Here is a 16,599-nt window from a genome sequence, read left to right on the forward strand (position 1 = left end):
ATAAATTGAGCCGTATCGGAATATTCACATTTTTCTAACGCTATGAGCTCACGACTCCCGTTCAATTGAGTCCGCTCTTTGAGCCGTATAAAAATATTGAGCTAATACCTTGGCTCGCTTTTAATAAAAATGAGTCATGACCCATCGCTACTTGTTACAATTAACAATATTAACAAATAGGTCGCTGCTGAGCTGTATATTCCGGACCTGGAATGCAGCTGGTTTTCAGCGGGGCCAGTGTAGAAATACAAGAAGTATACATAGTTCCATTTCATGAAGAACTAGGTATTTCGTACCAACTTTGCCTCTAACTCGACAATACTTCAAAGCCGTGGTAACAAATATTGTTCGATGGATATTTTAAAATCAGGATTCCTGAAATACAAAGTTGAAATTAATGAAACTTTACTAATCTAGTCTATTCTTTCCACTGCATATTTATTGAAGTGAAACTTCTTTACGCGCGTTATGCATTTTCGAGGACCGGAGTAAAACCGACTCATGACCGTCACGAAAAACCGTGATCATTTCGCTATAGAAGCCTAGCTAATATTATATACCTAGTTTAGGTCACTCTCCAAACTCAGCTTCGCGGTCTAGAGGCAGAGCGCCCGACTGTCGTCGTGAAGATCCGAGGTTCGATCCCCGCTTTAACTAATTTTTTTTTTTCTTTTTGTGATTTTTTTAATACGAGGAAAAGTGATAAAATGCTCTCGTGCTGCGACTTTGTCAGGCATACATATAAGAAGATATCTACATGATTTGTAATAATGTAGTAAAAAATTACATAAATTTGTTAATTTTAACCAAGAGTCTCCCGAAATGTCTAAATCCATTTAGTGAGACTCTAGACCGGTAGGTGTTCACTCGAGTAATTGGCTAGAAGTAACGGTCGGTACCTATATGATATTTTGGTCGAAATATAGCTTACAAATCGAGCCGGTAGAGTCGCTCGGTATTTTGATTAATTATTTTTATTTTGAATCATTAAAATTACTAATCAAGGCCGATAACGCGACTAATTACCCTCGCAGACATGCGTGACAAGTTTTTTTAGTAAAAAACACAGCCCTAAGTGAGTTTTTCAAAATTTAGAAATGTTTTATAATTCAGACTCCATACGGGTATGCGACTGTTAAAACACGATAGATCTTTTTCAAAACGGACAAATATACGGAAATATTTTGAAAAACGACAGATATGACTTCACACTGCCGATATATCTTCGATTCGACCCTATATAAAGCGTCAACGAGACGTTATGTGATATTATTCATTTGCCGTGTTTGAAAACGAAAATTGGTACACGTTGTATACGCGGTTCTCGTCGCGCGAGATACCTCTCCTCGTGGTCCAGAGGCAGAGCGTTCGACACTTGTTATGCAGGACCCGGGTTCGAATCCCATATTTTTATAACTTTTAATTTTTTTTTTATCACATGCTACTTTTAAATATGTCAATATTAGGAATCTAGTTAAACGTTCATTTGTTAACAACACGCCTATAAATAAATTTATGCTTTTTAAAACTATAATGTATCTACAGCATTCTGAATAATAATAATATGAAATGAAAAGAGAGAGAGAAGAATACTAAAAGTTTCACTTCCGTCGTGCGTAGGCTTGCCACACACTGTATTTTTTATTATTTTTCATTGTATTCATACTGCATCACGTCAGCTTTATTATTTTTTTATATATTCATTTAGTTATTTTGTTCCTACTTTATAATTACATCTACATCAATTATTAACATTCAGACATCCTCTTGTGCGCCTACACTGTAAAATTTAACGTAAAGGCTTAATTGGTATATAAATAATTAAATAAATAAATCTAGGGGCGTCCCAGACATCTTTTATCCACCATATTATTTTCTTTAGTAACTCTTCCGTGCGTTACACGATCCTTTTTTTGTCCAATTTCCATATAGGCTGTCTTTTCACATGTATTCTGGATGAAAAAAGAACGTGTTCTATTTTGGTACTGGTTTTCGTACAGTTAAGATGGCGGACATTATTTGGCATTTGTTGTCTGTCATTGTTTTATGCAACTATATTAACAGGTGGAAATGTATAAAAAAATTATAACATGTGTTTGTTACTGATTGTGAACGTGTAAATTGGTGGCATTGTTCGGTTTTATAAATTTCGCGATTTTTTGATGGTTTGTTAACGGCAAAGGCAAACGACAGATTCTTTCATGTTATGTGTGGTTATGTTCAAGGTTTGACCGTTTAATGCTGTCCCACAATATGTTTTCTTCTCTAAAGGCAACTAACTGTATGAAATCGTAAGAATTAAAATAATGATCGTGTAAGCCAAAGATTTTTCTATGGGTCCCAAAATAGTTTCCATATGGGGATCGGTATGAAAAATCAAAATATAAAACGCCCATTTAATCAATTCGTTCTGCACGTGGCTCCATAGGTATCACAACTTCAATTGTCTTGCATTAATTTCGTATTTTTCACTCTTAAATTTAAAATGCATTCCCTCGTAGAAGGGAAGTTTTCAGCTGCCGTAACTAATAGCAATTCGCTTTCATTGATATTGATGGCATTGTCATATCATACAGCTGTACATATGGTTAGTGGTTTTTCCCCATTACCTACTATAAAAATTGTGGTTCCTAGAATTCATAATCAGAGTCCTAAAGAGCAAAGACAGAATGAATGAAAACCGAGAAGTAATATTTCTATTAATGTGTGGAGCTAATGTAAAAAAAGACTTAAAAAAACTAGTCTATCCACATGAGGTTAATGGTCCTATTGCGGTTAATGGAAATAAAATTCGGAAACAAACCCAGAGTTTGCAGTCAGTGTGATGTTTATTTATTTGTAAGAAACAAACAGCTTTTATTACAAAAATAAATACATGAAAAGAAGGTTAAACAATCTTAATCCAAAAAAGTTTCTCATGCTAATATTGGTTCGAGATAGGGGGATTATTTTACATTAAAGTAACGAAAAGGAAAATACAGGAATAGGACGATAGGATGAGGACAGGAGATGCTCTCGATACATTTTAAACTCGTGCATTAATTTCTGATCGTTCGCATGATGTTCTTCTTTACTCTATGTACGCTTTACTTTGGTCCATTTCTGTTGATATAATTAAATTGTGTGTTAGATATACTGCGCAATACGGGGGATTTTCCTACGGTTTGTTCTGCAATGGGAAAAAAAATAAAAATCCGTTTGTATAGTTGGTATTAACTATACGTGGATATTTATAAAATTGGTGAGCTCAGTCGAGTCCAGGCCATTACCCAGAACTTTAAATATATAATAGGATTTTATCAAAAATAAAAAGGCCTTTTTTGAAAGGAATTGAAGTCGTGAAACAAGTATGTTGTCCTGTATACACTTTAAAGGACCAAAATAATAATATTTGACGTCTTAGCATAAAATAAATATAAGTGCAAAAGAGACACTCCTCAGAAGAACAGTTCGGAACTTACATTGGACCATTATTTGTATTTCCGTAGTTATATCAAACGAAAGAGGACATAAAGTGGACAATTTGAATCATAATAATGATGTATATAAATATGTCAACATCACAACCATCACAGGAAAAACATACATTATTGAATTACGAATAGCGTGATCTCGGCGGACGTGATTCACGCAAATAAAATGCCCTGGCGTAAAAACTCTAACGCAACAAAGACACAATATAATTGTGTTAACATACGAAGATGGCACACGTAGTTATTCTGTGCATTGTGCATTATTCGCAAAAATTTACAAAAAAGGCTTATTGATTCCCTCACTGTAACTGTCAATAATATCGTGTTATCGATATCCATAATATTACAAGTTTCAGTTTCAGTGCCGGCAACCCGGGCGTTTATTTAAGGTTGGTTCTGTACAGATGTTTTTTTTTTCATTACCCTCCTCACTAGACGTAGTCTGTTCTGAGGCTGGTAATTAACCATTTATATATAAACTAAATGTTTAGTAAAAAATATTTACAAAATAATAAGAAAAAATAAAAGTAAAAAAATGAGTAATATAAAAATAAGTGTAGTACTATATGTGTTGAAGAATTATGTATAAAAATATGAAATGAGTATTTCATATTATAATAAAATGTAAAATTTTGTAATTTTGTTAGAATTTGTGTGCAGTATGGTTTGTAAAATGCATTAGATGTTTAGAATATTTCTAATATTTGTTCTTTGTTTTATCATCAACCAGTTTACAAATCTTTTGAACACCCAATTCAAATTATTTGGTACGACGTAAGTTTTAGTTTGAGTTAGGAACATGTTGAATATGTGAGGAGCCAGGTAAGATTCATGTCTTTTAGCGAAATTTGATTTGATATACGGTACTTGTAATTGTTTGTGTGTAATTGCTCTCGTGTTTTGCGAGTGAGTTATGTGATGTGGTAATTATTTTTATGCAGTTTTTGTAGATGATCTTCTTTATGAATAGTTTATCTATGTCTAATAAGTTATTTTCAATCATTAGCTGTTCTGTCGGATGTTGATAAGGCTTTCTGAACATAATTCGAATTATTGATTTATGGTTAATTTTAAGGGATTTGAGATGAGTGTCTGCTGCTACTCCCCATACTGAAATACCATACATTAGAATACTTTGACAAAGTGCAAATTATATATTTTTTAGCTGATTTAATGACATAATATTTCGTATTGTTTTGAAGATGTATGATAGTTTCCGGATTTTTTTTGTTATTAGGTTAATTTGGAGATCCCATTTTAGATTATGGTCAACAGTTAAGCCGAGATATTTGATATTATCCGCATAATCTATTTTGTCACAAGTACAGCGTGTGTTATTTGTGGAAGTATTGGTGCAGGGGTAAAGATGTAATTGTGGGCGACTATCTGGCTGACCAGCTTGTGTTTTACTAAAAGTCAAGTATTTTGTTTTAGAAATGTTGAGTGTAAGAAGATTATTCATTAGCCATTTATTTGTTTCAGTCATCCCTGCTTCTGTGTGTTTGTAGACCTTTTCCCATGATTGTGCTTTGAATAAAATTACAGTGTCATCTGCGTAACTGATTACTTCGTACTCTATTTTTAAGTATGATGAAATTCAAGATTATGGCAAGTTATATATAGCGTACCTACGTAGATGGAGCCTAGTCTTTGGTTCGTCCCGTTTCAGTATTTAGTTGCATTCAAAAGTCGCGAGATAAACCATCATCTTAGGGAGGGGAGGGGAGGGGAGGGGGTGCACTGGCTACTTGTTTATTCATGCCCAATTGAGCTATTACGTTGAACCGCCCTTGAGGTGATTTCATCACTTGACTCTTGGAATGTTAGGGGCAAGTACCGTCTTATCACATAACGTCTTTACATATTTATAATGTTTAAATATTTAATTTACTTTGTAATTATCTTACGTTATTATGTATGGATGGATTATAGATTACATTCAGAGAATGTTTTTTCTAAATATTTTTGTTCAATTGTTATTAAGTTTATTTTGGATGAAAGTAGACTGAATGCTGTAGAAATAAGATCCCTGAGGCGTATGTGTGGTAACACCATGTATGATCGTGTGAGAAATGTAGAGATCCGCAAAGAGTGCAAGTAAGTTAGTAAGATCAAGAAAGGGGCGCTTAGATGGTTTGGGCATGTAGAGGGAATGAGCGAAGAAAGGCGTGTAAGGAGAATATATGATGTAAATATGAATGGTAGCAGAAGTCGGTGACTCGTGGACGGGGAGAAGTGAATCAGATACTCGAGCCGGGCCATGTCAAGAGTCAGAATAATAGAGGAGCATGTATGAGACGATGTATGAATGTGAATGAGGCAAGAAGTGTGTGCCAAGACCGAGTTGTTTGGCGGTCCGTCCTCTCTGCCTACCCCTGCGGGGAAACGGCGTGATGGTTAGTTAGTTAAGTTTATTTTTTAGAACTCCATATTAATTTTAAGTTTAAACTGTAATTCATTCAGAGGGCGTAACAGCCGTCACGAGTAATAATAATAATTAATTACGTAGCAGAACTTGTTTAAAAATAAACTGTTGTTTTGGAAAATTGAATAATAATATCATTGAATATATAAGAGTAAAACTTTTTAAGAAATTCTCTCCAATGTTATAAAAAATATAATATAATGAAGACATACGAAAATATCGACTTCTAAATTGACTTCTCTAAATAGCAAAAAACAAAGTCCTATTTGCATCAATCTCTTTGTACGCTTACTCGTTTCTAAACGGATTTTGATAGGGTTTTTTCTCATCATTTAGAGAATTTCTTCCGGGAGGATTAAATATATTTATACATATTATATTATTACATACATATTAAATATACAGAAAGTAGAGAAAATTCGATGTTTTGTAATCAAGTCGTAAAAAATATTTTCGGGCGCTTACATTGCTAACGCTGGTTGAAGGTTATGAGATACATCAACATAATGTACTAAGAAATTGTATATCTTAAAACTTTACCCCAACCATTTATCAGTGACCGAGCTACGCCGAGTACACATCAGCTAGTTTATTGTATTTTATAGTTAAATAAACGTTCTTCCCAATAAAAATAAACAATACGAGAATTTCCTGTAAATAAATAATAGTACATTTCGGAATTTTGCGTCGCGCTTTTTCACAGATAAAATATACATGTTTGCAAGTGATGCCACGACAAGCTAGAACAATATAAAGATACTTGTTTAGCGAAGAAAATACATTTTAGAAAGCCAAGAGCATTTCAATAAAAGCGAGGTAAGTGCGGTGGGGCCTCGATGGATTTCTCGGTACTCTAGGGGTAAAGGCACTACATACATTTTTTTATTTTTTTATTTTTTATTATTTATTGAGTTAGTTTATACATTTGAATATAAACTAATATAAACAAGATCATATTTCATTTTGTAATTTTACATATTTTTACAATAAATATAACATTTCTTTTTAAATACATTCATTCTTCCTTCATTCTTCAGACATTCAGGCATTTCATCATACATTTTTAGTCCTTTGTACATTAGGCAGTTCTGTGATTTTGTTTTTTTCATATGTGGCAATCTAATCCTATTTACATTTCTGGTTTCGTAATTATGAACATCTCTATTAAAAACAATTTCATCCTTAAAATATTTTGGCATTTGGTTGTTCATGATTTTATGTACAAAAATTAACACATTAAATAATAGTCTCTTTTTTATAGAAATCCAATTTAGCTGTTCTCTCATTTGATCTATGCTTTTGACTAAATTTGACTAAATCATAATTATTAAGATATTATTTATGTACAGTTTTGAGTTAATAATAGCAAAAAACATTAGATGATAGGCAAATGCACAATTTATTAATAAATTTGGCGGGAGATTGGATTGACATTTTTCACGAAACGTGTTGTTGCGTTTACACTTCTCAACGTACTGACCTTGAACAGGTCTCGTTGCGGAGGGGAAGAGTCAGGCTACACGTAAGTGTAGCCAACATATCGAAAGTAAAATTCATTCGGTCGTGAGAGCCTCAGTACACTTACTTTCTGGATATGCCTCGTACATTCTGTTATTCTGACCTTGGACATGGTCCGACTCAAGTATTTGGTTCACTTGATAGTGTCTTGTATTCCTCGGGCGTCCCTGACTTCTTCTACAATCCATATTCGCGTCATACATTCCCCTTAAACTCCTTTCTTAATTTTACTGGTTTTTTTCACTTTTGCTCAACGATCATACACGGTGTTACCGCACATACGAGTATCTACGCCTATTTTATTCGATGAGAGATAAAATATTTGTGAAATACACTAATAAATAGGAATGGTACAACGCAGTTTCTTCTGTTATGTAATCTGAGGGCATCAGAGTGCCGAGAAATACACTAATAAATAGGAATGGTACAACGCAATTTCTTCTGTTGCCCGAGTTATCTGAGGGCACCGATAATGTTCTACATAAAACTATCTAAAATAAAGGTGAGCTGACTCGGCGTGTTATTGACCCCGTTAGAGCAGCCAGTGTTATTCTTTCTCCTGCAACTTCTATATTCCTATGAACGGAAAATTCCACCAGTAACAATAAACCTCCCCCACCCTAAAATATTCAGCACCCCCTCCATCCCTTCTGGTCTTAACCCCACACCCCCACAATATACTGTACTGTTACTAATCTGTACAGTACAGTGTGTCAACAAATAGTACCTACACAAAAATTAGGGGCGCTGAGATCATTTTACGTTTTTAACATCAAGAAGGTTGAAAAAAGGCACTTAGGTTCAAGTAAATATTTTGAAACGTACGATTCTACATCATACATTGAAGAAATTTAACACTTGTATTTTTTAACACTAGATACTTAGCGAGAAGATTGCAAGAAAAGTTTTTTTTATTATTTTTTTTAAATTATCTAATATTACACCATTTAATATCATAAAAATAATTATTAGTAAACTTGACAACAGTTTCACCCTCTGAAGAATTTAATATTATTGAATATATAAAAAGAAAACCTCAAAATCAAAAAGCTTAAAAAAATAACATAAAATTTAAATGAAGAAGAAGACTGTAAGCACAAAAACCATAACGAAAATTGACTTTAATTTTTTCCGACCATACCCTGTCAGATTCTTAAATCTAACGGAAGTTATGATTTTTGTTCTAAAGTCGGTGCTATGCGGCGTTGCCATAGTAATGAAAAGTTTTAGTTCCATTTTATAAAATTTCTAAATTTAGTTGCCACACTGTACCCCATTACTGTAGCTCCACCCCCGAGCCTGGCTGTAGTAACTGCTGATTACCACACTGCTTTATTATGACGTAAATGCAATTATTCGCCGGTGAGCACTGAATTACCTTATACGAAATATACTAGTAGTTCAATTGTGAACAGTACACCTCGCTTTCAAAAGAGTGCGTTTCTAAATATCTCATTTTTAATAAATCAAAACAAAAATTTACTTTCAAACTAAAAGATGTGAAAGTGGGTACTTAAATATCAACTACCTACTTAATTATAAACCATATTTAAAAATAAAAAAGTATACGTAACACTTTATTTATTATAAACATTTTTCGTATTTACATATCTCCCTTTCAAAACATCTTTGAACGCTTACTACGGGGCCTTAATCAATTTGAAGATCAAAAGTAAGATTAGACGCCATGTTGTTTGACCTGTTCCTGTTGAATAAGATTACAAAAAAATAATGTCGAAACTCGAGCTACATTTAGAATAAATGTTTCATGAGGTCATATTCCGACAATTATCCCTCGACAAGACATAACATCAGTCAGATTATACTGTCACCAAGAAAATAAAATAGCAGAAATTCTTTAACGGGCCGATTTCTTTTCTTTATTATTTTGATCCCTTTTCTTGTAGACAATGATTTTTTTATACTCGCAAAAACGGAGAGCGGACAAGTACATTACGAGAACAAAACAAGACGCAAACATTGTCTCAACACAGAAATGGGCTTTAATTAAACCGGTCTTAAGGAAGAAATTGCCTTGAGTAAAAAATCCGCAAAAGCCTAATTAAAAAAAAAGCAAAACGCCTAAAGCTCGTTACCTCTTGCCTAGCAAATGAAGGCTTTATTGTTCGTAACATTTGGGGCGAAAATTGCCGGCTTATGGTCACGAGCACATGACGTTTAGCGCGCCACTTCATAGGATGGCGGGGAAAATCCGCGGGAAAACGAAACGCGCGCCGGCAGTGAGCAAACCGTGAACTAACTGGGCAGAAAATGGAGACTTCATTCTTTATTGTCAGTCCGCAGTTACATTCTCCTCTTAATGGCGTGTTAAACATTAACGTAACATTGTGGCATGAATTATGATTTACAATATGTGGTACTAGAATCCTACAGAAGCTAATAAAACAAGGATACGCAGAAGAAAGGGTATATGGATACACGAAAGACAATTAAAGCAACAAGAACGGAAGTTCCGAAGTATTTACGAGTAAAAATAATAAAACTACGATACAGGTCATGTATTTTCTTTAAAGAAGGCTTTCACATTTTAATAGAAAGCAAACACTTTGTGGTGTGAAGTTAAAGATGAAATGCAGAAGGTAACTTGTATCGGAAGTAAGTTAAACGCAGACGAAGTTTGGGATATATTCATAGAATAAAGAAGAACATAAGAAATACAGGTGCGGCAAAACAGACTGTGCAGTTTTGAAGGGCCGGTACATTCACGCTCATTACAAAACCCACTAACAATTAGGCTACTTTACAACTCACTGGTGCTAAGTGTACTGGAGTCGAATTGTATTATCTGGGCCCCATTTGAAGCATCCTATATTTTAAACATTGAAAGAGTTCATAAAAAATTCCTACGTTTTTTTTTATTTTTATGCCTCTATGGAACATATCCATATTTATATCCTACCACTACCATTCTCTAGAAACTCGTAGATGTTTTGCGTTGCTAAAATATTTCTTTCAATTAATCAATGGCCTCGTCTCTAACGGTGAGATTCTGGCGCAAATCAATTTATTTGTCCCAGAGTCTCACTCTCGGGCACGTCACCATAACATATTATATTGCCGATTGAGTCGTACAAATCTGTACCCGAATTCGCCCGTGGGAAGAGCGATACGCTATTTAAATATATTAGATAAAAATTTCGACATATTCTTCGGAAAATTCAATGAGTTTGTAAGGTTTTTAGCGCTACATTCTCACTGTGAAAATGGTACTTTTACAATTAGTTAGATAAAATATCTGTAATGTTGTAAAATTTTTTGTACAAAAATAAAATAAAAATAAATTTCCGTGTGGTGGGGGTAGAAACCTGGGAAGGGTCCCATTATGTCGGGAGGGTCGTGCCGCTTTCAGTCTTTACCATGGTTTGATCCGTGCAACAACGTCCGCATGTTTTTTGAAAATTGCCGTTCTTTCGTCGCCAGCCAGCGGGCTTTCCAGCTGCAATTTGGGACTACATCCTGTGGGACTACCGGAATGTTTTTGAACATCTGCTACACACCTTGGAAGAACTCAAGGATGGAATTCGGGATGAATGTGCCAAAATGCGGCCGAAATCGGGTTCATCAATGTATCGCTGCTAGGTGCCATCATCTCTGTGATCTCATCTTCAGGACCTGATACATAAAACGGCATGATGTACTGAATAAAATAAGATAAACCCCATTTCAAGTTAGCCGTTGTTTTTTAATAGCCCTTCAGTCTGTTTTGCCCCACCCTGTACGATTTTGGCGTGTTTCGTGATCCAAAGGTTTATTTATATTAGTAATATTTGTCCAGACTGTCCAGGTAATAGATATTTATAGTATAATAAAGTTTGGGCACAAGTGGAACCTACTCTTTAAGATACATTAATACATTGTCCATTTTTTTAAATTTCACTTTTGTTTTCGTGAATGAATGAATGCAAATCTTGGAAGCAGAAATTAATCAACATGCCAAAATCCGATCGGGCTGAAACTCAGCAGATAGACTCGTTATCGACGACGACGACTTTGTCGACAACAAACACGCGGACATATATGCATTTCTAAAATCTGATGACCGCAAAGCAGTTAATATACGACCATAAATGTTGAGTGTTAGCGCGGTTGATGCCAGTCTCTGAAACGAGGGTGCAATCCTCAGGCAAACCGTAACAGACATTTTAAAATAGTTGGATTATAGTAAAAAAAACCGCGTTGATTTTTTTACAACAACCAAAATTTTATTTTATTTTTAATGTAAATAATTCTTTGAAAAATAAATCAAAAATTAGGAAACAACAGGTTGCACTTCAAACATGAAGATTGTTTGTCAAAGGTTTATAAACGAGAGTTTTTTTCAAGTAAATATTGCACAACAGCCCAAACTGCGCCCGACCGTCTGGATCAAGTGAGCATCCCCAATTGGGGTTTATTGCGAGACTGAAGGTAATGGGGAGGGGCTGGGGAAGAGGAAAGTGGGGAGGTACCTGGCTATTCAGATCTGGTCATCAAACACGACAAAAGCGATTTCAACAAACAATTAAATTCTGAATAGTGGTCCTAAACCAGGGCGATACTGAGAGTAACTTCCAGTCTGGAAAATGCCGCATATAAACTATTTATTATTTTAAATGGATAAATTGTTAACCAACACAAATTAGTCAAATAAAATTTACTCTCGCACGCCGGGATTTAGGCCCGCGCCCTCCAGATTGCTAGTCGAGAGCCTTACCCCTCGACCAGCGAGGTAATCAAATAGGATCATGCATTTCATACTTTTATAATCGCGCTGTGAACTAGAAACCAAATAGAAATTGGTGAGTGACATTGCCGCAATTTATCATACATTACCAGTCTGTTAAGAGAAACCTGCACTGTATACGTTTGGCGTTCCCTCAGTGCGTTTAATCAAAACCTCCTAGATCACAAGGCCGGGACACTCATTCAAAGTAGTATATCTTAACTTGTGTAGGATGTTACAAAACATTTCGTTTTATTTTTTAATCAATTTATTCTTAAAATGTTTTAGATAATTTAAAAAATATATATTTTGAATTTCTCATATAAGTGAGGTGGCTGTATTGATTCAGTGTCCCGGCTTTGTGATCTAGGAGATTTTGGTTTAATTCGTGTCTATTACGGAAGCTTGTGCAGTGACCACGCGTAGTGTGCTTCAAGGCCAATATATCGATTTGCTAGAAGACGTATACCTAAGACCAGGGATAAGTCAGAATCCCTTTACAATTCTAACCGCTAACCATAGCTCTCCAAAGGTTGGGTCAAATATTGATTAAAGTCCACAATAATGAATAATATTAGAAATATAGAATATTCGCCGAAAATAAACTGCCAGGAATTTAACCAAGCATTAATTTAGTCGCTGTTGAAGGATACATTGCCTGTGATACAAATAATGAGTAGTAAAGGTAAGGCCCTACCTGTTCTGTCGGAATCGGGGTGGTGGTGCGGGGGTGCACTGAAGGCGCTAGAGCAGCCGGCCCGGCGCCCCAGGGTTCCGCCCAGCGGCCCGCGGGATTCCATCGAGGGTCCTGGAAACAAGGGTTATACCACTGTCAGTGTCAGTGATGGTGATCACTGAGGATATGGTGACTTGATACATCATAAAAATTTGCAATGTTTTAAATACTGGAATCACAATAAATAATAATACAATTTTCGGTTGTGGGTCCGTCTGTGATCGTAAATTATAACTCCATTATAACATTTGACGACCATAAAAATACTGTTTTTATTATAATTGGTTTAAATTTTTATTAATTACCAATGATTTCGATGGAGAGAAACGTGATATAAAATTTTGTTCTGAAATCATTTAATAAAACAAACGCAACATAACTTTTTGTCTGTCGGAGTATGGACGGAGGCTGGTTTGTGCATTTTTCGTGATGTTTCAACTGAAATCATCCCCGTAACTAAATCCAATTTTGCCAGGGGAAAGGAAAAAAAAATCATCGAAGAGCTTTTGAAATTTTCCGATGGTTATAAAAAAGCTTCAGGAAGGGAAATAGACACCGGGAATAAAAAAAACGTTTAGAATTACTCCAGCGGGGGAGGCAGACGAATTCCTCACTAATAGCAAGGGAGGTTTTTTCTCAGAGAACAGAGATAAAGAAGCCAACCCGGGAAGTATCTCTTATTTAAGAAATGTTCTACGATTGAATCTACGGTATCATGTTTTCTGGCATCGCTTTTTAATGACTCGATTAGAAAGAACTGAAGGAATAGGCTTACTTAACAGAATATAACTAAATGAAACTAGAAACAAATTAGAATTTCAAAAAGTATAACAAAAACAATAGTCTATAACTTTCGTGAAACGTTATCTTTCTACTCGTCTAACGTAAACACCACATTTCTATCTATTTTAAAACCAGCAAAACTTTTAGATAGTACCTATCAATTGAATATTGTAAAATAAAAATAGTATGATAAACATAATCATGAAAGAGGAAAGATGAAAGATTTATTATTGTGAAGTACCATAAACAGAACTAATGAAATCTACATGAAATCCACTCAAAAGAGATAAAATAAATAATATATATATATTATTATTATTATTTTTTTATTTATTGTACAACAGAACATTCATTCCAGTTACAGTACAATTTTACATCATATCAGCATTTAGGTAAGTGACTCTTCAATAATTGTTTTAGGTCATTTAGAGAACAGTCACTTACATCCGAATTCTTTGCTAGTTCGTTCAACAGCACCGCTCCCCTCGTCATGCTATGCTTTGCCAGGACGTCGGTTTTGCCTTTTGGTACTCTGAATAAGTCATGGTATCGACTTCGGCTGTAGTGGTCTGGTACATATAAATCATAGCATCCCAAGAGGAATGGACTATCAATAAAATTGTTCCAAATTTTGGAATGACATAATGGCTAGTAATATAATTAGTTCTGTTCTGTTGATTTAGTTCTGCAAGTATTTTTTGTTTTGTATTTGTTATTGTTACAGTTGTTTCGGCTTTCAAGTCCATTTTCAAACTGTGGTTATAACCACGTTTAGACGACTTATTAATTTGATTCTATTTTACCTCCTCCCAATTTTATTTTATTTTATTTATTTTTTTATTTATTTAATACATGTTACATTATTATGAAATTTACATAAAGTAGATATAATGAATCACCATACTAGGCGGCTGCCTGTTTCATGGTGACCAATTGAGTGTAATTAATTTGTATGAAATATGAAATCTAGTGTAAACATATGAAATTAGTAACTATAGATGAAGCTAAAATTTTGGAAAAATTGTAATAAAAAGTAGAAGATAGAAATTAGAAAGGAGAAAGAAGTAAATTAGCATTAGATTGTAAAAATGTACATAATTATATATATAATTTTTAATATGTGTGCATGCAAGCACACATGTGTATATAGCAGCAGACATACCTATATACATATAACAGCACATGTATACAAACACCCATATGACGCATCCTCACGCATATAAACAATATATACACCTCTATCTGAGTACTTGGAATAGGCTACTAACACTATAACAATCACACATCAAAAAATCCCCGAGCGCTTTCCTGAAACTGTCGTATTTGGCTATTGATTTTATTTCTAACGTTAAATTATTGAATATTTTTGGAGCAAGAAAGTTAAATTGTCTTTGTGCCATTGAGGTTTTTATTGGGGGAATAGTATAATTCGATTTGTTGGAATATCTTGTATTATGGGTCGATTCAAAAATATTTTTTTTCGTATGTTTGAATTTATAGTAGGAGGATATGTTTTTGACGTATAAGGATTTTATTTTGAGTACTTTGAAGTCGTTAAATAAGTCCTTCGTGGGGTGAATATAGTGTACTTTGTAAATAGTCCGCATTATCAATTTTTGAGCTTTAATTAATGGATCTAATATCGTGCTAGAGCATCCTCCCCAGACTATTATACCGTAAGATATAATTGATTGGCATAAAGAAAAGTATACCGTTTTTAGTGTATTTTTATTAAGAATATTTCGTAATGACCTGAAGATATATGCCAGTTTCCGTATACGGTTTGTAACATTTATTACGTGATCTTCCCACCGTAGTTTATTGTCAATTATTACACCCAAATATTTAATGGAATCTACTCGTTCTAGTGGATTGCACAGACAACTAGAGTTACCTCTACAAGAATGTATTTTTAGTGTATGATTGATTGAAGGCTGACTCGGAATATTAAGACTAAACGTTATATATTTCGTTTTAGTTATGTTTAAGGTGAGTAGATTATCATCCAACCACTGTTTAATAATTTGCAATGTTAGATCCGCTCTGTGAAATGTTTCTTCCCATGTCTTACTTTTTAGTACTAGGGCAGTGTCATCGGCGAAAGTGATTATATTGCCATCAATAATAGATAGTTTACATAAGTCATTGATATAAATGAGAAAAAGTGTGGGACCGAGTACACTGCCCTGTGGCACACCAAAGTTAATGCTAGTTGAATGGGATGGTTTATGCGATGGTAGCTTAACACATTGCTTTCTGTCTGTGAGGTACGATTTGAACCAATCAAATGCCTTATTCTTTATTCCGATTTTTTTGAGCTTGGCTAGAAGGATTGGATGAGATACTGTATCAAATGCCTTAGCTAAATCCAGAAATATTGCCAGACATTTATCACCTTTGTCTAAGGCTTGTGTTATATGTGATGTTAGTTCTAAAATAGCTGAATCTGTATTGAGTTCTTCTCTAAAGCCATACTGGTTTGACGAGAGTATGTTATATTTTGTAAGATGGTCGATAAGTCTTTTTTTTACTATTTTTTCAATAATTTTTGATAGTGATGATAATATAGAAATTGGTCTGTAGTTTGTTATGTCAGTAGGATTTCCGGACTTAAAAATTGGTTGAACTAGGGCAAGTTTGAGTTTGTTTGGGAATTCACCTTTAGTGAGACTGAGGTTGATGATATGTACTAATGGATGGATTATAAAGGGTTCAACTGTTTTTAGTATAGTTGAGGAAATTTTGTCATGATTGCACGAATGAGAGGGCTTTAATTGTCTAATGGTTTGAGAAATTTCATCGTAGTTGGTCGGGTTTAAGGTGAGTATATTATCTGTTTCACTGGCACATTGATTGATAATGTCGGCAAGGGCATTTTCATCGGTTGATGTCTTATTTAAAATCTTTGATGCTAGATTTTTACCGATATTGCAAAAGTATT

At 34.4% G+C, this 16,599-nt stretch overlaps 1 protein-coding gene across 1 annotated transcript in view; it reads right to left on the bottom strand.

Moving 5' to 3' along the window:
- Hers (Histone gene-specific Epigenetic Repressor in late S phase) overlaps positions 1 to 16,599 on the bottom strand; it is a 579,029-nt gene that overhangs the window by 403,575 nt on the left and 158,855 nt on the right. Inside the window, exon 4 of the mRNA XM_089642361.1 lies at positions 12,837 to 12,947. Coding sequence (XP_089498487.1) covers positions 12,837 to 12,947 — 111 coding nt within the window. The remainder of the gene's footprint in view (positions 1 to 12,836; positions 12,948 to 16,599) is intronic.

The sequence above is a fragment of the Hesperophylax consimilis genome, chromosome 18, assembly GCF_061612785.1.
Source record: "Hesperophylax consimilis isolate HC1 chromosome 18, BYU_Hcon_1.0, whole genome shotgun sequence".
NCBI classification, from domain to species: domain Eukaryota; kingdom Metazoa; phylum Arthropoda; class Insecta; order Trichoptera; family Limnephilidae; genus Hesperophylax; species Hesperophylax consimilis.